This window comes from Stegostoma tigrinum, chromosome 15, assembly GCF_030684315.1.
Source record: "Stegostoma tigrinum isolate sSteTig4 chromosome 15, sSteTig4.hap1, whole genome shotgun sequence".
Taxonomy (NCBI): Eukaryota; Metazoa; Chordata; class Chondrichthyes; order Orectolobiformes; family Stegostomatidae; genus Stegostoma; species Stegostoma tigrinum.
This window is the reverse complement of record NC_081368.1, coordinates 28941490-28961593: the sequence shown is the minus strand read 5'-3', so window position 1 is coordinate 28961593 and position 20104 is coordinate 28941490. Positions and strand designations below refer to the sequence as shown.

Sequence of the window (20104 nt, the reverse complement as noted above, 5' to 3'; positions counted from 1 at the left end):
TATATTGGTCAGTGCATTGAGTATAGGATTTTGGAGGTCATGTTGTGACTATACAGGACATTGGTTAGGCCACTTTTGGAGTGTTGCATGCAATTCGAGTCTCCCTCCCACAGGAAGGATGTAGCAAAACTGGAAAGGGTTTTGAAAAGATTTAAAAGGGTTGGAGGATTTGAGCTATAAGGAGAGGCTGAATAGGCTGGGGATTTTTTTCCCTGGAGCGCTAAAGGCTGAGGGGTGACGTTATAGAAGTTTATAAAATCATGAGGGGCATGGATAGGGTAAATAGACAAGGTCTTTTCCCTGGGGTGGGGAGTCCAAAACTAGAGGGCAGAGGTTTGAGGTGAAAGGGGAAAGATTTGAAAGGGGCCTAAACGGCAACCTTTTTCACACAGAATGTGGTGCATGTATGGAATTGGAGGAGATTACAACATTTAAAAGGCAGCTGGATTGGTATATGAAAAGGAAGGGTTTAGAAGGAAATGGGCCAAATGCTGGCAAATAGGACTGGATTTACATAGGATATCTGGTCGGCATGGACGAGTTGGACCGAAGGGTCTGTTTCCATTTTGATTATCTCTATGACCACATGAACACCCAGCAGTTTCACTCGATTGGCTCAATGGGCTGAATGTCCTCTTTCCACACTGAAGGGATTCTATGCCTCTTATGACTATGACAGAAAACTTCATATTTTAAATTGCAAATAACTGAGACTCAGCAATTCTGTTACAGGTGATACTTACAAAGTGTGATCATTTTACATGGACATTAATAAATGCTGCATTTTCAAATTCAACAAAATTAAAATGAGTTTTTATTACAGCATGTACAGTGTGACTTTCTCACATTCTTTTCGCGCACTCTCAAGTCAGAAATTAAAAAATAATGTGTATTATTAAGATATATTTCAAACATCTGCTGTGGTACGTATACTTCATTTTAAACTTATCAGCACAAAGGGTTTGCATTAATAAGTCACCAGTTTCAGACTTGGCAAAGTTTGTCAACCAATCAATTTGTCTTTGTTTTTGTTAATTTGGTTTGCTTACAAAATAGTTTTCCAAAGGTATTCAAAATGTAAATGTTATTTCAAATACATGTATTATACTAATGAATGTTTAATTGCTTTTATGCATTAATTCATGCATGGACACATATTTTCTCCCTGACCTCAACAAGATGATTGGAAATACAGCTTTCTGAAAATTAGCATGGCAGCATATGATTATGCAACTCACCATCTGCTCTTTTTGTAATCACAGAACAAAGAAATTATTATACTAAATTAGTTTAAAAGCTTTTACCTTTTCATTATGACAATTTCTTTGGTTTTACAAATTGGAACATTTAATACCAATGAGAGTTAACATTCCTTGAGGTAAGAGTGCAGCTTCAGATTTAAGATTTTAAGATCCCACTTGTCGTTGGACCTTACAAAATGGCCCAGATGAATATAAAGAAAATCTAATTTTCTATTCCTGACAGTAACTGTGTGTGCACAGTGAACAATAAATCAAGCAGCTCAGTAATTTACTGAAGAATTTAAATTTATAGAGCACTTCACTTGTAACAGAAACATTTCAAAGTGATCAAAGAGACACTGAAAAGGAAAAAGGACAAAATGAAAGGAAAGACAATTCATAAAGAGAGCAAAGACAAAGATTTCATCGCAGATCTTGAAGGCTGAAGACAGAAATAACTGCACAGTTCAGAATTAGAAAAGCTTTTTGCACTCAGTCTCCAGAATTCTCTCCTAAATTTGAACTGTCCTGTTATTTCTGTCTTCAGCCTTCAAGATCTGCGATGAAATCTTTGTCTTTGCTCTCTTTATGAATTGTCTTTCCTTTCATTTTGTCCTTTTTCCTTTTCCGGCTGTTCGGGTGGGTTTAAACTAATTCAGCAGGGGGATGGGAACCAAAATTGTAGTTCGACTATAGAAATGGTTGAGAGTAGGAAGGTCCGAAATAAAGTTTCAGGGATGCAAGATGGCACCGGCAAGCAAGAAGTTGGTTTGAAGTGTGTCTACTTCAATGCCAGGAGCATTCGGAATAAGGTGGGTGAACTTGTAGCATGGGTTAGTACCTGGGACTTTGATGTTGTGGCCATTTCGGAGACATGGATAGAGCAGGGACAGGAATGGTTGTTGCAGGTTCCGGGATTTAGATGTTTTAGTAAGAACAGAGAAGATGGTAAAAGGCAGGGGAGAGGTGTGGCATTGTTGGTCAAGGACAGTATTACAGTTGCAGAAAGGATGTTTGGGGACTCGTCAACTGCGGTAGTATGGGCTGAGGTTAGAAGCAGGAAAGGAGAGGTCACCCTGTTGGGAGTTTTCTATAGGCTTCCGAATAGTTCCAGATATGTAGAGGAAAGGATAGCAAACGTGATTCTCGATAAGAGTGAGAGAGACAGGATAGTTGTCATGGGGGACTTCAACTTTCCAAATATTGACTGGGAACACTATAGTTCGAGTACTATAGATGGGTCAGTTTTTGTCCAGTGTGTGCAGGAGGGCTTCCTGACACAGTATGTAGATAGGCCAACAAGGGGCGAAGCCGCATTAGATTTGGTACTGGGTAATGAGCCCGGCCAGGTGTTAGATTTGGAAGTAGGTGAGCACTTTGGTGATAGCGATCACAATTCTGTTATCAGAGATAATGGGAACTGCAGATGCTGGAGAATTCCAAGATAATAAAATGTGAGGCTGGATGAACACAGCAGGCCAAGCAGCATCTCAGGAGCACAAAAGCTGACGTTTCGGGCCTGGGCCCTTCATCCCCTCTCTGATGAAGGGTCCAGGCCCGAAACGTCAGCTTTTGTGCTCCTGAGATGCTGCTTGGCCTGCTGTGTTCATCCAGCCTCACATTTTATTATCTCACAATTCTGTTATGTTTACTTTAGTGATGGAAAGGGATAGGTGTATACCACTGGGCAAGAGTTATAGCTGGGAGAAAGGCAATTACGATGAGATTAGGCAAGATTTAGGGATCATAGAATGGGGAAGGAAACTGCAGGGGATGGGCACATTAGAAATGTGGAGCCTATTCAAGGAAAAGCTCCTGTGTGTCCTAGGTAAATATATACCTGTCAGGCAGGGAGGAAGCTGTAGAGCGTGGGAGCCATGGTTTACGAAGGAGGTGGAATCTCTGGTCAAGAGGAAGAAAAAGGCTTATGTTAGGATGAGATGTGAAGGCTCAGTTAGGGCGCTTGAGGGCTACGAGGTAGCCAGGAAAGACCTAAAGAGAGAGCTCAGAAGAGCCAGGAGGAGACATGAGAAGTTGTTGGCGGATAGGATCAGGTATACCCTAAGGCTTTCTATAGGTACTTAAGGAATAAAAGAACGACGAAAGTAAGATTAGGGCCAATCAAGGATAGTAGTGGCAAGTTGTGTGTGGAGTCAGAGGAGATAGGTGAAGCACTAAATGAATATTTTTCGACATTATTCACTGTAGAAAACGACAATGTTGTCGAGGAGAGTACTGAGATACAGGCTACTAGACTAGGTGGGATTGAGGTTCACAAGGAAGAGGTATTAGAAATCCTACAGAGCGTGAAGATAGATAAGTCGCCTGGGCCGGATGGGATTTATCCTAGGATCCTCTGGGAAGCCAGGGAGGTGATTGCCGAGCCTTTGGCATTGATCTTTAACTCATCATTGTCTACAGGAATAGTGCCAGACGACTGGAGGATAGCAAATGTGGTTCCCCTGTTCAAGAAGGGTAGTAGAGACAACCCTGGTAATTATAGACCAGTGAGCCTTACTTCAGTTGTTGGTAAAGTGTTGGAAAAGGTTATAAGAGATAAGATTTATAATCATATAGAAAAGAATAAATTGATTAGGGATAGTCAGCACGGTTTTGTGAAGGGAAGGTCGTGCCTCACAAACCTTATTGAGTTCTTTGAGAAGGTGACCAAACAGGTAGATGAGAGTAAACCGGTTGATGTGGTGTATATGGATTTCAGCAAGGCGTTCGATAAGGTTCCCCACAATAGGCTATTGTACAAAATGCGGAGGAATGGAATTGTGGGAGATATAGCAGTTTGGATCGGAAATTGGCTTGCTGAAAGAAGACAGAGGGTGGTAGTTGATGGGAAATGTTCATCCTGGAGTCCAGTGGTGCACCGCAAGGGTCAGTGTTGGGTCCACTGCTGTTTGTCATTTTTATAAATGACCTGGATGAGGGCGTAGAAGGATGGGTTAGTAAATTTGCAGACGACACTAAGGTCGGTGGAGTTGTGGATAGTGACGAAGGATGTTGTAGGTTTCAGAGAGACATAGACAAGCTGCAGAGCTGGGCTGAGAGGTGGCAAATGGAGTTTAATGCGGTCAAGTGTGAGGTGATGCACTTTGGTCGGAGTAACCGGAAGGCAAAGTACTGGGCTAATGGTAAGATTCTTAGTAGTGTAGATGAGCAGAGAGATCTCGGTGACCATGTACACAGATCCTTGAAAGTTGCCACCCAGGTTGACACAGCTGTTAAGAAGGCATACAGTGTTTTAGCTTTTATTAATAGAGGGATCGAGTTCTGGAACCATGAGGTTATGCTGCAGCTGTACAAAACTCTGGTGCGGCTGCACTTGGAGTATTGCGTACAGTTCTGGTCACCGCATTATAAGAAGGATGTGGAAGCTTTGGAAAGGGTGCAGAGGAGATTTACTAGGATGTTGCCTGCTATGGAGGGAAGGTCTTATGAGGAAAGGCTGAGGGACTTGAGGCTGTTTTCATTACAGAGAAGAAGGTTGAGAGGTGACTTAATTGAGACATATAAAATAATCAGAGGGTTAGATAGGGTGGATAGGGAGAGCCTTTTTCCTAGGATGGTGGCGGCGAGCATGAGGGGACATAGCTTTAAATTGAGGGGTGAAAGATATAGGACAGATGTCAGAGGTAGTTTCTTTACTCAGAGAGTAGTAAGGGTATGGAACGCTTTGCCTGCAACGGTAGTAGATTCGCCAACTTTAAATTTAAGTCATCATTGGACAAGCATATGAAGGTACATGGAATAGTGTAGGTTAGATGGGCTTCAGATCGGTATGACAGGTCGGCACAACATCGAGGGCCGAAGGGCCTGTACTGTGCTGTAATGTTCTATTTAAAGACTGGTTTTGAAAGCCTCATCTGCTGGATACACAGCAAAATTTAATGAGTTTGTCGACTACAGTTTTCTATCCAATAATTGTAATGGGAAGGAAATTCTGGACACCACATCTGCTAGGATTGATTTATTTTCTATAGCCATATGTTTTACAATCTTATACACTGCATTCTAATAGCTCTGTGCAAGTAAGAAAATGAGTGCAAGGTGAAAAACACGTCTCTTTTTACAGCCATACGCAAATTCTGCACAACCAAGTGACTTTAAAACATGCTTCTAAATAATTGTAAATGCATGTCCTTTAGTAACTGATTTTATTTTGATGTATCCACTGCCTCTACCTGACTGCTTGTTTTAAATCTAGCTCTGGATTAGCTGCCGCACCTTCCAGTTAAATCGTGGGATGGACAAAGCCATCGTCTTTATCGCCTGCCATAAACTTCATTTCCGTACCACCAATTCGATCTTCTTCCTTGGCTAAATTGCACCTAATTTGAATCTGAGATGATTCCACCATTCTTTGCAGTGACTTCACTTTTGGTCCTCATCATTAATGTAACCTTATAATCTACCAATCACTTTAGTTAATCCACGATACATGTTTTACATGTCAGCAATATCCTTTCTGATGTACAAAAACTGTTGACAATATTGTAGCTCAACCTTTTTGCAGGACTTGTGATAACGCTTTTATGTGTCCAATGCAGTGCAAAAAAAGGCTGGGGGAACCCCATACTCATCTCAAGGCTTTTTGTGCCCAGTCGTGTTACTTACATATTGTATATCTGCCTTCCTAGATACCTTCATTTCTGCACTTGACTAATTACTTGCAGTTTATTTCAACAAAACTCTTGTTTGGGATATATTGCACTTCCATAAGAGTCAAAGGGGATGAATTTTCATGGTATTCTGTCACTTGTCTACTTTAGGTTCAGTAGAATAACTGCAGAAATCCCTGAAAAACCATGGAAATGTCATGTACACAATTTTTCTCAGATTTCCTCAGCTCTGCCCTTGAAAATTAGTGGGAGAACACTCATGGAAAATATTTCCCTAAATATTTTATTCTCCCTTTGTCTATCGTTTTTTCAAATTAGCAAAGCCTAATCTGCTCATTACAAATTTACACTGGTTTCCTTTTAAGTTAATACCTTCCAAGGTGTTCATTAAGTCTCTTAATATGACTTCCGTCAAAAAAATCCAAGCTTACCTCCTCTACCTACAATATTTACCATTCCATCGCAATCCTTCTTTTCATCTTCCAAATTTTTTGTACTTCACCCTAATATGCAAATATATGCAATTTCTCACACAGTTCCTTTTTTGATTGCCTTATTGACAGTACTGGGATGATGATAACTAGAACTAGAAATATCATTCTCTGCAAAATGACAGCAGCACATAATTCCTGTCTTTGATTCTGAACCTCATCTCTCAACACTAGTAGACATTTTTAAATGAACAGTTCCACCATCCTAATCACCATTTTGCATCCTTAGCAAAGCGTTTCCAGTACAGCTACAACATTGATAACTTTTCTGCAATGTGAAATTTTGCCCAGGTATGTCCTTTCTACAAAAACTAGGACAAAATTCAACCCAGCCAATGACTGCCCCACCAATATACTCTCAATCATCAGCAAAGTGATATAAGGTCATCAACAGTGCTACTAAATGGCACTTGCAAAGGAATACCTTAGCCAATGACTCAGTTTGGACTCCACCAGGGCTGGTCAACACCTGACTTCATTACAGTTTCGATCTAAGTATGGACAAATGTGTTTAACTTTGCAGTTGAGGTGACAGTGGCTATTATTGATATCAAGACCACATTTGACCAAGTCTGGAATCAGGAACCCAATCAAAACTAGAAACAATGGAAATCATGGGAATACTCTCTCTGGTGTCATACTTAACGCAAAGGAAGATGGTTGTGGTTGTCAGAGATCAGTCATCTCGGCTCTGGGATATCTCTCCAGGAGTTCCTCAGGGTAGTGCCTCAGACCCCACCATCTTCAGCTGTTCCATCAATTACCTTCTCTTCATCATAAGGTCAGAAGTGGAGATGTTTGCTGAATTGCACAATGTTTGGCACTATTCACTATTCCTGATTCATTGAGACAGTCCATATTCAGACACGACAAGACCCTGATCTGAGCAACATCCAGGTTTTGGCTGAAGGGTGACAAGTAACATTTACACCACATTTGACCATCTCCAACAAGCAAGACTCCTTGACATTTAATGGCATTACCAATGCTGAACCTCCCACCAGCGTACGGGCTACCATTTACAAAAAAACTGAACTGGACTAGCCATATAAATACTGTTGCTACAAGAGCAAATCAGAAGTGGGGAGCTGTGTGGTGATTACTGACCTCCTGTATCTCTCTCTCTCTCTCACACACACACACATGAATCAATGAGATAAATTTGCATTTGCAGATACATTGTGTTTTTTCAAAAAGCACCAAATTTATAGACAGTCAGTCAATGTGGCATTTTATAAACTTCTGCTTCAGAACTAAAACCAGTCTGACTCCAAGCCAAAACACAAACAGATTCTAAACAAAACCTCACATCTAACATGCATTGTCTGACCTAAAATGTCACCTCTTCTTTACACTGAAAATGGGCGGCACGGTGGCTCAGTGGTTGGCACTGCAGCCTCACAGCGCCAGGGACCCCAGTTTGATTCCAGCCTCGGGTAACTGTCTGTGTGGAGTTTGCACATTCTCCCTATGTATGCATGGGATTCCTCTGGGTGCTCCAGTTTCGTCCCACAGTCCAAAGATGTGTGGGCTAGGTGGATTGGCCATGCTAAATTGCCCGTAGTGTTCAGGGGTGTGTGAGAGGCATGGGTCTGGGTAGGATGCTGGAAGGGGCAGTGTGGACTTTGGGCCGAAGGGCCTGTTTCCTCACTGTAGAGAATCTAATCTAATCCAATCTCTCAGGGCAGTGACTTGAAAGAAATTCAGGAATTTGCATGTACATATTAATCAGTTAAAACCTTCTAACTGATTAAAGCATAAACAGCACCTTAGATTTGTCGAATACATCCTCATCAGTAGTGTGACACTTTGTTCTTTTATTTACAAAACCGGTGTCTGGTACTGACCTCTCTCACTAACACCTGAATAAGGAGTGATGTTCCGAAAGCTTGTGTTTTCAAATAAACCTGTTGGACTGTAAACTGATGTCGTGTGATTTCTGACCTTGCTAACTCCAGTCTAACACCGGCACCTCCACATCACATCTTTTGTATCTCTAGTGCCTTTCCACCATGTACAAGTCAAGAGTATAACATAATATTCTCTGCTTGCCTAGATGAGTTTAGTTCCAAGAATATTCAAGAGGTTTGTGAGGAAAAGGCAGCCTGCTTGATTGCAACCACATCCACCATCTACAACATTCACTCCCTTTGCTAGCAAAGCACAATGGCAGCAGTATGCAGTGCATCCAGATAGTACATGCTGCTAATACTGAGCTTCAGAGGTTACTCCAATTATTTCATTGTTGACTTCATATTCTCCATCTTCAAATTTCAGCTCATCAAAAACTCTGTTGGTCTAATCATATTCTTACTCGTCCATCACCTTTAACCTCTAAACTTCAAATTTAAAATTCTCCATTTATCTTTAAATCCATCCTCATATTTGTAACCTCCGCCAGTGCTACTTCACCTTCAGTATGTCTGTCCTGTTGATTTTAGCTATTCGTGCATTTAACCTTTACTACCCATATTAATGTTTGGAATTCCCTCTTTAAAGACCTGTGCCTTTCAATTTCCCTCTCCCACTTGAAGACAATCCTTTCTACTCATCTCCGACTAAATATTCAGGCAATCTACCTAATTATTTTCTTTGGCACAGTGGCCATTTCCTTCTCCAGATTTGTGCACAATTTACCAATCTAGACAGAAAAAAAAAATCAGTAATGCTTGGAGATGAAGAATTGGGTCTTCTTTTTGAAATTTACAAGATGAGTCAGACTAGTATGTCTCACTTGTCAGTTTTACTGGTTTGTTGTTAAGTAATGCCATTGCAATTAATGTTTTAAGTGTGTGACAATATAAATAAAATCATCATTTGCAAAACTACAACCTGAAACTTACTGTTGGTAATAATGGTCCTGTCAGCAGCAAATGTATGATGATGGTAGTAATATTTGGAATGCCTATTTGAACATTTCTCATGTGGCTTCCATCTGTTCTGAAGGTGAGCATAGCAGCAACACTGTGCTGAAGGTGCCATTAGCCTAATTGTGGTAACTCTTGACAGCATAATTACACATTAAGGGATGAGTGCACCACATTACAGATTTCATGCATTTTATGTAGTGCTCCCCTATTGTTCATATGGGTTGGAACCCGCAGCTAAGTCAGGTTCTCCAGTGAGCTAATGAAGCAAGCAGCTGTTTGACCAAATTTCTGCTGACAGAAAAGGTTGGGTCTACTGTTAGACTTGCACATGCGCTCACTGTAAAAGGTGAAAGAGAAAGAGAAGGTTAGCTGGAACAGCAAGGCACCGGTCAGAGGTACATGCCTATATACAGCTATGGGACAATGAATGAAAAGAACTAGTTCCGGGTGTTTTCATTTTGCATTGAGACTCTTAAAACGTTATGTTGATTGCTTCAAAATATTCTGCAGACTGTCATACACATAGGAATAAAACAGCCTGAATAAAGCTGCCTGAAAACTAACCCTTATCCCTACTCTTTGCCACCGATCTGAAAATAAGCATCGATTTTGATGGAACAAATACAGTGAGCAGACAACACAATTACAAGGTAATTGGCAAAACAGGCAGGGCCAGCACAAAGTATCATTTACTCACGCAATGAGCTGTTGTGATCTGGAATTGTTTGAAGGGGCAGTAGGAACAAATTATTAAAAAAATTCAAAGTAAATTGGATAAATACTTAAAATACTCAAAAACATCTGATGAAGACATTTTGGGCTGTGGGGAAACATGAATGTGAGACTATTTCTAGAGTTCTCTTAAAGACTCAGAATAAACACATTGAGGCTAATTGTCTTCTTTTACACTTTATCATCTATGATTCTGTGACATGGTATTTCCTAAATAATTATCAATCTATCTCACAAGGTTATGTTCAAGTTTATGCAGTTTCATTTCTTGGTTTATGTTCTTTTGCACAGAATTTTATCAAATGTTTTCTGAAAGTCAATAAGGCAAGATTAATGATGTTTTGCCATTCCCCATGCTCCTTTTGTTTGAACATTGCTTTTAAGGTGTATTTGTTCTGTTCTCACTTACATCCTGACTTTAATCTGAAACAAATGCCATAACTTCCTCGGCCTTAAGTGCGAATCTGAATGTTTAGCACATGTATTTTATGTTAAATTTATCCTTAAAAAGTATCATCTCTCAAGCAGCGTACCCAAGTTGCAAACTTAATTCTGCCAAAATTTGACATTGGCGTTTGACATTTGCTATATGGCAAAAAAACATGCCATTCAGCCCAATCACTTCATACTGTTATTAACAGAAATAATTTGGCTAATCAACTTAAATCTTTCAGTGTAATAATTAGTTTTGGGACCGTTTCATTCATATGGAGGTCTACTAATATTTCCTGGTCATTGCTAATGATTACATCTAGGAAGTGAATGTCTCTCATAATAATTGGCTGGATTTTTGTGAAGTCTCTCCTCTTGCAACATGGCAGGTGGGACAAGAATCTAGAAGTTGTCCCCCACTCCCAAATTAGACAGCTGTCATTTTCTCTGGTAGGGGAAAGGGGCTGGATTATGAAATATGTAAGTATGAAAGCTGAACTCATGTGGACCATTTAGACTCAGTATAGAGTTCAAACATTTAACATTTACACTCAAGCAAGGACCTTTACTGCAGGGTCTGAATCACAAATTTGTGGAGCAGACATAAATGCTTGTAAAGGGTGCACAATATCTGTAAAACTGTCAAGCTGTCAAGTTATTTAAACTCCAACCTTTTAAAAATTCAAAAGAAAGTTTTCCAGTGTCAGACAGAATTGAAAATCTCTAGCTCTGAAATAATTTAAATTCCCAGCTCCTTAAAAATGTGACAAAAAGCTTCCCTATGTAGTGGGAGATGTAAAGCAATCTAGGCTTACAATTAAAATAGCTGTTTGTTGACAAGGTTTTGCACCAAAAGGCTATAATTAGTATGTTTCCTTTACATAATGTTTAGATGCTTTTTATAAATTTCAATTATTCCATGGGTGGATTGATGGCTCAAGGAGATTGTTAAAGTATTAGCTGTCTTTGCTGTAGGTTATTGAAAACAAGTCTGTTCGGTTCATAAGGGATTAGGTACTTGAGGGGTTTCTGGAGTTCTAAATGGGCTTTCATGAACGACAGCTTTTTAATACAGAGAGAACTGCAATTATTAATTATATCCTTACTTTATTTAATCTCAACTTGACTCCTTAGGTCTGCGCGTAGTGGATATTAACTGAGTTTACATAAAGGGTACAATGGCAAATTTTGATGATTGTGGGGTATTGTTCATTGTGACCTCACCTGCAGGCTGCAAGAGACCATTGTGTGGATGAGGGGAGTGAACACTGGGGCTACAAGGGGATATGGGCATGTTGGGTGGGTGCATCAATGGCAAGGGTTGTGGTGGGGAATGAGGGATGAGGGTCAGGAACTGAATATTTAACAAAATAACTGGGAATGAAGTCCCAGAGAATCACGGTGGATCTTTTAAATAGTCTGTCTTGGCCCAGGATGTTTCTTCCAATCGGTATCCAGGGCAGCAGGCCTAACTCCAATCTGCAACCATAACTTAAGAACAAAGAAGCTGCAATTTGGGGCACGTGTTCCCTAGGAGAGTGTGGGTAATTCGCACCTCAAACCACTTGTCTCAGGAGTGAAAATCTGGCCTTTGATGTTTGGTGTGTTGGATAAGAAAGCAATTTTAAATATAGATCACTACTAATTATATAACAACAATAACAATTAAAACTTGCTTTAAATAAATAGTTTCATCTGTCCTTATTGTCCTACCCAGCATCAATATTCTTTACAACTCTTTGACTGAAGTTTTACCTGTCGCTTGCATTTAATGTGATTGAGAGATACTTCCAATTAGACCTCTGCCACTTCTGTAGATGACATAGAAATTGTCAAGTGTTCCACAAGATTACAGTGCAGATAACTGTTCATTCATGTATAAATCTAGCGAGCCGACTGCCTGACAGATCTTGCAGGGTATTTTGCGCAAATACAAGAGATTTGTAAGTAATTCTGCTCAGTTCAGACAGCAATCTATTTTTATAAACCTGCCTTACAAGGTCAGAATCTCCAAATGTTGCAGCAGTCCTAGGAGCATTGTTTTTTGGAGCAATGGCTGTCTGCTTTTCGGTTGCCAATAACAGTTACATGCTTTGCCTACTCAAACTCACTGGTGAAACTACCAATGTTTGTGTTATTACAGCTGTGAAATGGACAGAAGCCTTTTGAGTCCACAAAGGTAGAGTTAAAGAGGGAAATTTAGATGTTCTATTAGTAATTTTGCGCTTCTCACTGGCACTGGCTATGTCCCTTTAGATGGACATCTTTAAAATACTCCTGTGGTCCTCACAATAGAGTTCCTGACTTTGGAAGAGGCACATGTGTGTTTTCACTTGCTTCTAATGACTTTCCAAGCTACAGTCACAGAGATGTACAGCATGGAAGCAGACTTTTTGGTCCAACTCATCCATGCTGGCCAGATCTTCTAAATTAATCTAGTCCCATTTGCCGGCATTTGGCCCATATCCCCCTAAACGCTTCCTATTCATATACTCATTCGGATGCCTTTTAAATGTTGTAATTGTACCAGCCTCCAATGCCTCCTCCGGCAGCTCATTCCATATGTGGACACACCCTCTGTGTGCCAAAATGCATACAGAAATTTGTGGAGTCAGCAAGGCGATGTTGAAAAGTTTAAAACCGAAAGAACTGCAGAAGCTGTAAATCAGGAAAAAAAACAAAGCTACTGGAAAAGCTCAGCAGGTCTGGCAGCATCTCTGTAGTAAAAATCAGAGTTAACGTTTCTGAGGAAGGCTCACTGGACCCGAAATGTTAACTCTGATTTTTTCTTCACAGATGCTGCCAGACCTGCTGAGCTTTTCCAGTAACTTTGCTTTTGTGGCATCGAAAAATTGTTTTACTCGCAAAAAAAAACACAATTTCAGTGTTTTGTAAACCAACTCTCATCTGCACTGGGTGGTGAAAACCAAAAAATTGGGAAACTGTGATACAGAAATTGGGAAAACGCTCTGAGTATAAAGTAGGTATTTAACCTAGATATATCAGCGCAACAGAAGACTCAAGCACCGAGAGAAACATCTCACAAGCTGAAGCCATTCGTTAAACCCAGATCCAGAGTTGGGTAGCATTCCAGACAGATTAGCATAAAATGAGTAGCCATTCAGCATCCTCAATTGCACTATAGTGATATTGATATCCCTGTTATTTGCCATACAACTTATTACTTCAAAATCAAATGGCAAGCTAGCACCAGACCTGGAAAGTCAGCTCAAAGCTAAAGCAGAGGGAACAGTGTGCTCACATTCTGTCTAGTACATTTAAGCAGTGCTATTAAAGATGGTTGTTGACATAATCCAGATTTTGCTTTTATTGTAGCCATTGATGCTGTTGACTTAATGTTGCAGGAAAATTAAAATCTTTATCTGTTGTCATCTCAGCCTAAGGAAGGGCAAATTTGTTCTCATAGTTGCATCACCACTGTTTTTGCATATGCAATTCATCTAATAAACAAACAAGAATCCATGAACTCTGAGCTGTTCTACTAAACTTCAGACAGTACATCAAGGGTATGTAATAACAACGCTGTCAAAGCTACATGTTCAGGGCTGGTGCTTTCTTTTAAAACCTTATTTACAACGTAAGATGTTTCTTAGAATCAGCCACCTAGTGTGACAGGAATTCAAAATTGCAAAAGTTGGAAGTAAACTACATTACTGAGTGTACATAACCTTAGCAGATGTCTGAGAAAGGTAACACATCAGTAGCATTAACTAAAATCAACCCAAATTTTGCTTTCATCAAAGTGAGATCATTGTATCTTCCCAACAGATTAACAGCTGGATACCTCATTCCACAAAACAATTATTCCTTTATATAAGAAAATTACAGTACAGATGGCAGTGACAATTAAATACCACCTAAGAAATGCACTTACTCGAAAAAATTCTTTGGTAGAACCTGAATCCAATGTTCCATAGGCAATTTCTGTTTGTTTCGCAAGATCCTCTGCACTCTCTATTGGAGAAACCATTCTCTCCACAGTGAGAAAAGCAGCAAGGTTGGCAGTGTACGATGAGATTATAATCAAAGTGAAGAACCACCAGACGCCTCCAACAATTCGCCCAGAGAGGGATCTAAACGTAAAATGAAAGGTCTGCAGTTTAATAACAGTCAAATTTATATTAGAAGACAAATAACTGAGATTGAATTTAATAGATGTAGATATTTATTTATCATTATTATAATAATAAAAACAAAAACGACTCACTTGAAAGTAAATGAATCTCTTAATAAGACACTTCTAAATTTATGCAACTTCATTGAGCCTGCTCAAAGTTCACATTTCTTAGTGTTGGCAGTAAATATGTAATTGCTAAGATATTGCTACGCCGTTTTTCCATTCCAGTGGATGATAACATGGGGATTGAAGGAATATTGTAAGGGGCCTGATTGAAATTCAACTCAACTATTAGAACATAAGGGGATGAACACAATATCCAAGTTGTAGTCAAAACTTTACAAGTAAACACCACAGCATGTTAAGTCTGAATGCAATATTCTAATTTGAAGACTTAAATTAACAAATGAAGACACAATCAATTTTTTTTTGTCTTCAACAAACACAGAGAAATATTGACAGCCTGGTAAAACTGTGGAGCAATAGAGAACTGTGAGATGAGATTGGTTATAGAATCATGAAGATCAAACAGTATAGGAAAGGGCCCTTAGGCCCACTTTGTCCACTCCAGTAAAAAAAATTACTATTCTAATCCCATTTTCCAGCACTTGGCCCATAATCTTGTACGCCCTAGCATCTAAATACATCTTTAATATTATGAGGGTTTCTGTCTCTTCTAATCTTACAGGCTGTGATTTCTAGATTTGTACCACCCTTTGGGCAAAAAACTTTCTGCCCCTTACCTTAAATCTATGCCCTGTAGTCACTGTTCCTTCCATTAAGGGAAATGTTTCTTCCTGTCTACACTATCTATACTACTCATAATTTCGTACCTCTCAATCTCCTCTGTTCTAGGGAAAATAATCCCAATCTGTCCAATGTCTCTTCATAACTGAGACTCTCCAGCCCAGGCAACATCCTGGTAAAGCTTCTATGCACCCTCTCCAATAGAATCACATTTCAACTATAATGTGGATTCTAGAAATGCACACAATACTCTCGCTGCGGCCTAAAAAATGTTCCAGCGTAACCTCCCTGCTCTTAAACTCTATGCCTCAGCTAATAAACATAGTTATATCATATGTCTTTTTACGTTATGTTATTATACATTCCAAATAATCAATGAATTTTACAAGATTCTCCGAACGAAATTTATTTCTGTCACCTATTGTGAGGACTCCAGGGAAAAGTGAAGAGCAGTCATTGGAGTGCATTTCGAAAAAGTAACAGACTGACCGAATAATCAATTTGCAAATGTTAAAGAAGGATTACTCCCCTTTCATTCACAATTAGCAACAATGCTTTAAAAAATGCTACAGAATTATGTTGCCAGGAGCATGCACAGCTGAGTTTCAACCCAGAGTACAGACATGTGATTTAATGTACAAGCCTAATAAGAATTAAATGCAAAAGAACATAGTGGTGTATGTACATTAGAAGCTGAGGAAGGATTATTGATTAGTCTCCACTGCAGTGTTTAAAATTTCAGGATCAAGTGAAAGGTTAAACTGGGAATTACAATAAAAGAACTAAAGAACAAGATAGCTGAATTCTGATAGGAATGTTGTGCAGAAAAAAAACAAGAATGGGTAGAGTAAATATTTGCATCCTGTTAGATTAGGATTGGTAACTAATAGTTTGTGGAAAAGGGACTATTTAAACAGAAGATCATTAGTAGATAAGAAATGGGAAATAAAAGTAAAGTGCTGAAGAAACTCAGCAGGCCTAGCAGCATCTGTAGAAAGAAATAGAGTTTTGAGTTTGATCTAACTACTTCACATCTGATTGGCAAAGAGAAATGAAGACAGTTTACACCCCTTTTTGGAATACACTTATAGTTTAATAGTGGTATTCACACTTTGCTAGGAATTTTTATTGGGGTAAATCATCATGGATATCATCATGTTGGTGAGGGCATTACTGCACTCAATGAATGGGTGCCTGAAGTCTGTCGAACAAACAGACGATGACATAAATCAACATAGAATACTGACTTGGCACAAATTTACTGCTCTATACTCCAGCTAACAGTGTTTCTGTTCCTGGCACAGTGAACACATTTTCAGCAGCAGTGAGGAACTCCAATCAACACTGTTTAAGGGGACTACCACCGAGTTCACAATTGGTAGTTGTTGACTTCTTGTAGCTGTTGTTCTGATTCTCCAAGTATTTTGTGTTTTCCACTGTACTTTCAAATTTTAACACTACAGGTAGTGGTGGTAAAAGTGCTGAAACAACTTCGGCAAACAACAATGTTTCCAAACAAACTAATTGGTTCCTGACATGAGTCCATTAGGTATATGTCCATTGCAGTACAACATGGGTCAGAAAATGAACAGTTGGTACATGGAGTAGGATAGGCTGCTGGAAGCAGAGAGAGGAAGAGAGTTGAAGTCCTTTCAGTAGGGTATGGCGGGGGTGTCAGACAGCAGAGGCTGAATTTATCTGGAATTTGGTAAAAAGAAAATATGAGACCCCTTCTCTTCAGTAGGGATATTCTTGCTGAAATCTGCTGCTTATTACAGCCATAATCCTAATCTCAGAGCTGGCCACGGTCCTCATATTAACATTTCATGAAGGGTATATTGGCAAGGAAATGTTATGTGTCTGGCTCCTTCTAGGCTGGATCTGAAGATATCAGCAACAACTCACAGTTTGCTATCCAGTGTTTATCTGAGAGGTCATCAAAATTCTACTCAATGAGAAGTAACCATACATCATTCAGAATCCAGCTGGCAAAGTGAGAAAGTAGCTTTATTAGGATTAGAGATTTCCCCACAGGGCAGGATGCTATCGATTGCACACACATTGATTTTATGGTGCGAACATTTCTGTCCTACACCGGAATTGAAAGGGATTCTAATCCCTCAAAGTTCAGATGGTATATAAACAGTGCATCACACAGGTCAAACATGTGGTACATTGGCAGCAGTCATTATGCCTTCCTCTGCCAGAATCCACCAAGCCAGCTATACTTGAGAGACCACAGCAAACAAAAAGTGACTGTTGGGTGACAAAGCTATCTGCAGTCCATATGGCTGATAGCTCCAGCATGCAGCCTATACACACATAGAGTCATAGGGACATACAGCACAGAAACAGACCCTTCAGTCCAACTCATCCATGCTAACCAGATATCTTATGTAAATCTAGTCCCTTTTGCCAGTTTTTGGCCCATACCCCTCCAAGCTTTTTCTATCATATACCCATCCAGATATCTTCTAAATGTTGTAATTGTACCAGCCTCCATCATTTCCTCTGGCAGCTCATTCCATACATGCACCACGGTCTGTGTGAAAAATTGCCCCTTACGTCCTTTTGATATCTTTCCCCTCTTACCTTAAACCTACACCCTCTAGTTTCAGACTCTCCCCACCCTGGGGAAAAAGACTACCCTATCCATGCCTCTCATGATTTCATAAACCTTTATAAGGTCATCCCTCAGCCTCTGACACTCTCAGGGAAAATAACCCCAGCTTATTCAGCCTCTCTCCATAGCTCAAACCCTTCAACTCTGACAACGTCCTTGTAAATCTTTTCTGAACCCTTTCTAGTTTCACAAATTCGTTCCTGTAGGAGGGAGACCAGAATTGCACACAATACTCCAGAAGTGGCCGAGTCAATGTTCTGTACAGCTGTAATGTGATCTCCCAACTCCTACACCAAGTGGAAACTGAAAGAGCTGCAGATGCTGTGAATCACGAACCAAAACAAAATTGCTGGAAAAGCTCAGCAGGTCTGTCAGCATCTGTGAAGCACAAAAACATGGTTAACGTTTCGGGTCTAGTGACCCTAACTCAGAACTGGTTTGGAGGAAAGGTCACCAGACGCAAAACGTTGACTCTATTTTTTCCTTCACAGATGCTGCCAGACCTGCTGAGCTTTACCAGCAACTTTGTTTTTGTTCTTGTACTAAGTGCATTGACCGATAAAGGCAGGCGGACAAAATGCCTTCTTCACTGCAGCATGTGCACCTTGAAAACCAAGTAGCCATGCAAAGTTTGATAGAGGAGCACACTAATACGCTGAAATAATATGTGCATTGCCTGAATCTTTATGAAGGATCCTAAGCTTATTTGCAATAGCTTGTGTAAAATTGGTCATGGTCTGACCACTGAGGGGACAGGCCTTATAACTGACTATATAGAAATAGCTGAAGAGAAGGAATATGAATGAGAGGAGGAAGAAAATATGGAAGAAGAAAGGATGAGGCAACCTCGACACTTCCTTCCAGATATAGTATCCATGATGAGTTATCCAAGAACTGACTGAGATTAGTGATTGCAACCCCAATTCCCCATTCACAAAAAAATCCAGGCACTGCCTTTCCTCTGTAACTGAGCATCAGAGTCTACTCAATATAATGCAGAAGTAAAAGTGACACCAAAATAAATATTCTAAGTCAAGTTTATAAGTCAAAATTTCCAAACTATTCACCACTGTCCAATTCTCTTCATGCTTGTCTTCTGGTGTGTTTTTGCTCGACCTAGTGATTCTAGACAGGGCTGTTCCAGCATTGCTAGTAGGAGGCTGCTCAATATCAGGCAGGAAGAGTGCTGATTGCTTTGGAGGATGACCTTGAGCACTTTGGGGTCTAGAAAAGAAGTTGCAGATTCTACCATGTCAGCAGCAGAAGCAACTGTCTGGGTCTTAGGCAACAGCAAGAAAAGTGGCAGAGCTGGCAGGGAGATCTGTTTATTTCACATCATCTATATTATCCATATGTGGACTATTTTCATTTTTAAATTTATTCTTTTATGAGGTGTGAGCTTCATTGGCTTGGGCAGCGTTTGTTGCCCATTCTTAATTGCCCTTGATAAGGTGGTGGAGAGTTGCTTTTTTTTGAACAGTGGCCCATAGGGGATAGGTATACCAACAGACCTGTCAACAGCTGTATTCCAGGGATTTTGACTGAGGGACAGTGAAGAAATGGCAATGTAGTTTCAAACCTGTGGTGGTCTGTGCTTTGGAGGGAAACTTGCAGACGGTGGTGATGCTGGGTGTTCACTGCCCTTGTTGTTCCAGGTGGTAGAGTTTGCAGGTTTGGAAGGTGCTTTCAAAGAAGGCTTGATAAATTGCTTCAGTGCACAATGTAATTGATGCACCATGTGTTGATAGTGGAGGAGGAAATGAATGCTGAAGTTGATAAATGAGGTGCTAAACAAGTGGGCCTCTCATTCATGTTTAATGTGACAGCTACACTCATCCACTCAAGTGGAGAGTATTTCATCACACTCCTGACCTGTGGATAGTTGACAGGCTTTGGGGAATTTTGTGGCGAGTTCCGCACTGCAGAATTCCTAGCGTCTGGCTTCGCTTTGGATCCATGGTATTTTGTAGGGTTGGTCTAATTCAATAGGCACCATCAGGACATTGATAGACATCAGAAGAAGTATCCTCTCGCTATTCATCCCCTTGGTAGAGGTCAGTCGGCTTGCATTTAATGGAACTTCTGCCATGCCCCCAAGGTGGCACCTCGGTTGAAGGACAGCTGTGACACTCTGCGAGCTCCTTTGTACAAAAATAGTCAATAACTATGATTACTTCAGCTTGTCCTGTGATGAAAGCT

At 40.1% G+C, this 20104-nt stretch overlaps 1 protein-coding gene across 9 annotated transcripts in view; it reads right to left on the bottom strand.

Annotated features, from left to right (window-relative positions):
* Positions 1 to 20104, bottom strand: part of LOC125458672 (glutamate receptor 3-like) — a 384493-nt gene that overhangs the window by 79883 nt on the left and 284506 nt on the right. For all 9 annotated transcript variants that reach the window (XR_009446706.1, XR_009446707.1, XM_059651391.1 and 6 more), the window contains exon 12: positions 14293 to 14491. Coding sequence is in view for 7 of the 9 variants with exons in the window: in XM_059651391.1 (XP_059507374.1) it covers positions 14293 to 14491 (199 nt within the window). In the remaining 2 variants the exon portion in view is untranslated. The remainder of the gene's footprint in view (positions 1 to 14292; positions 14492 to 20104) is intronic.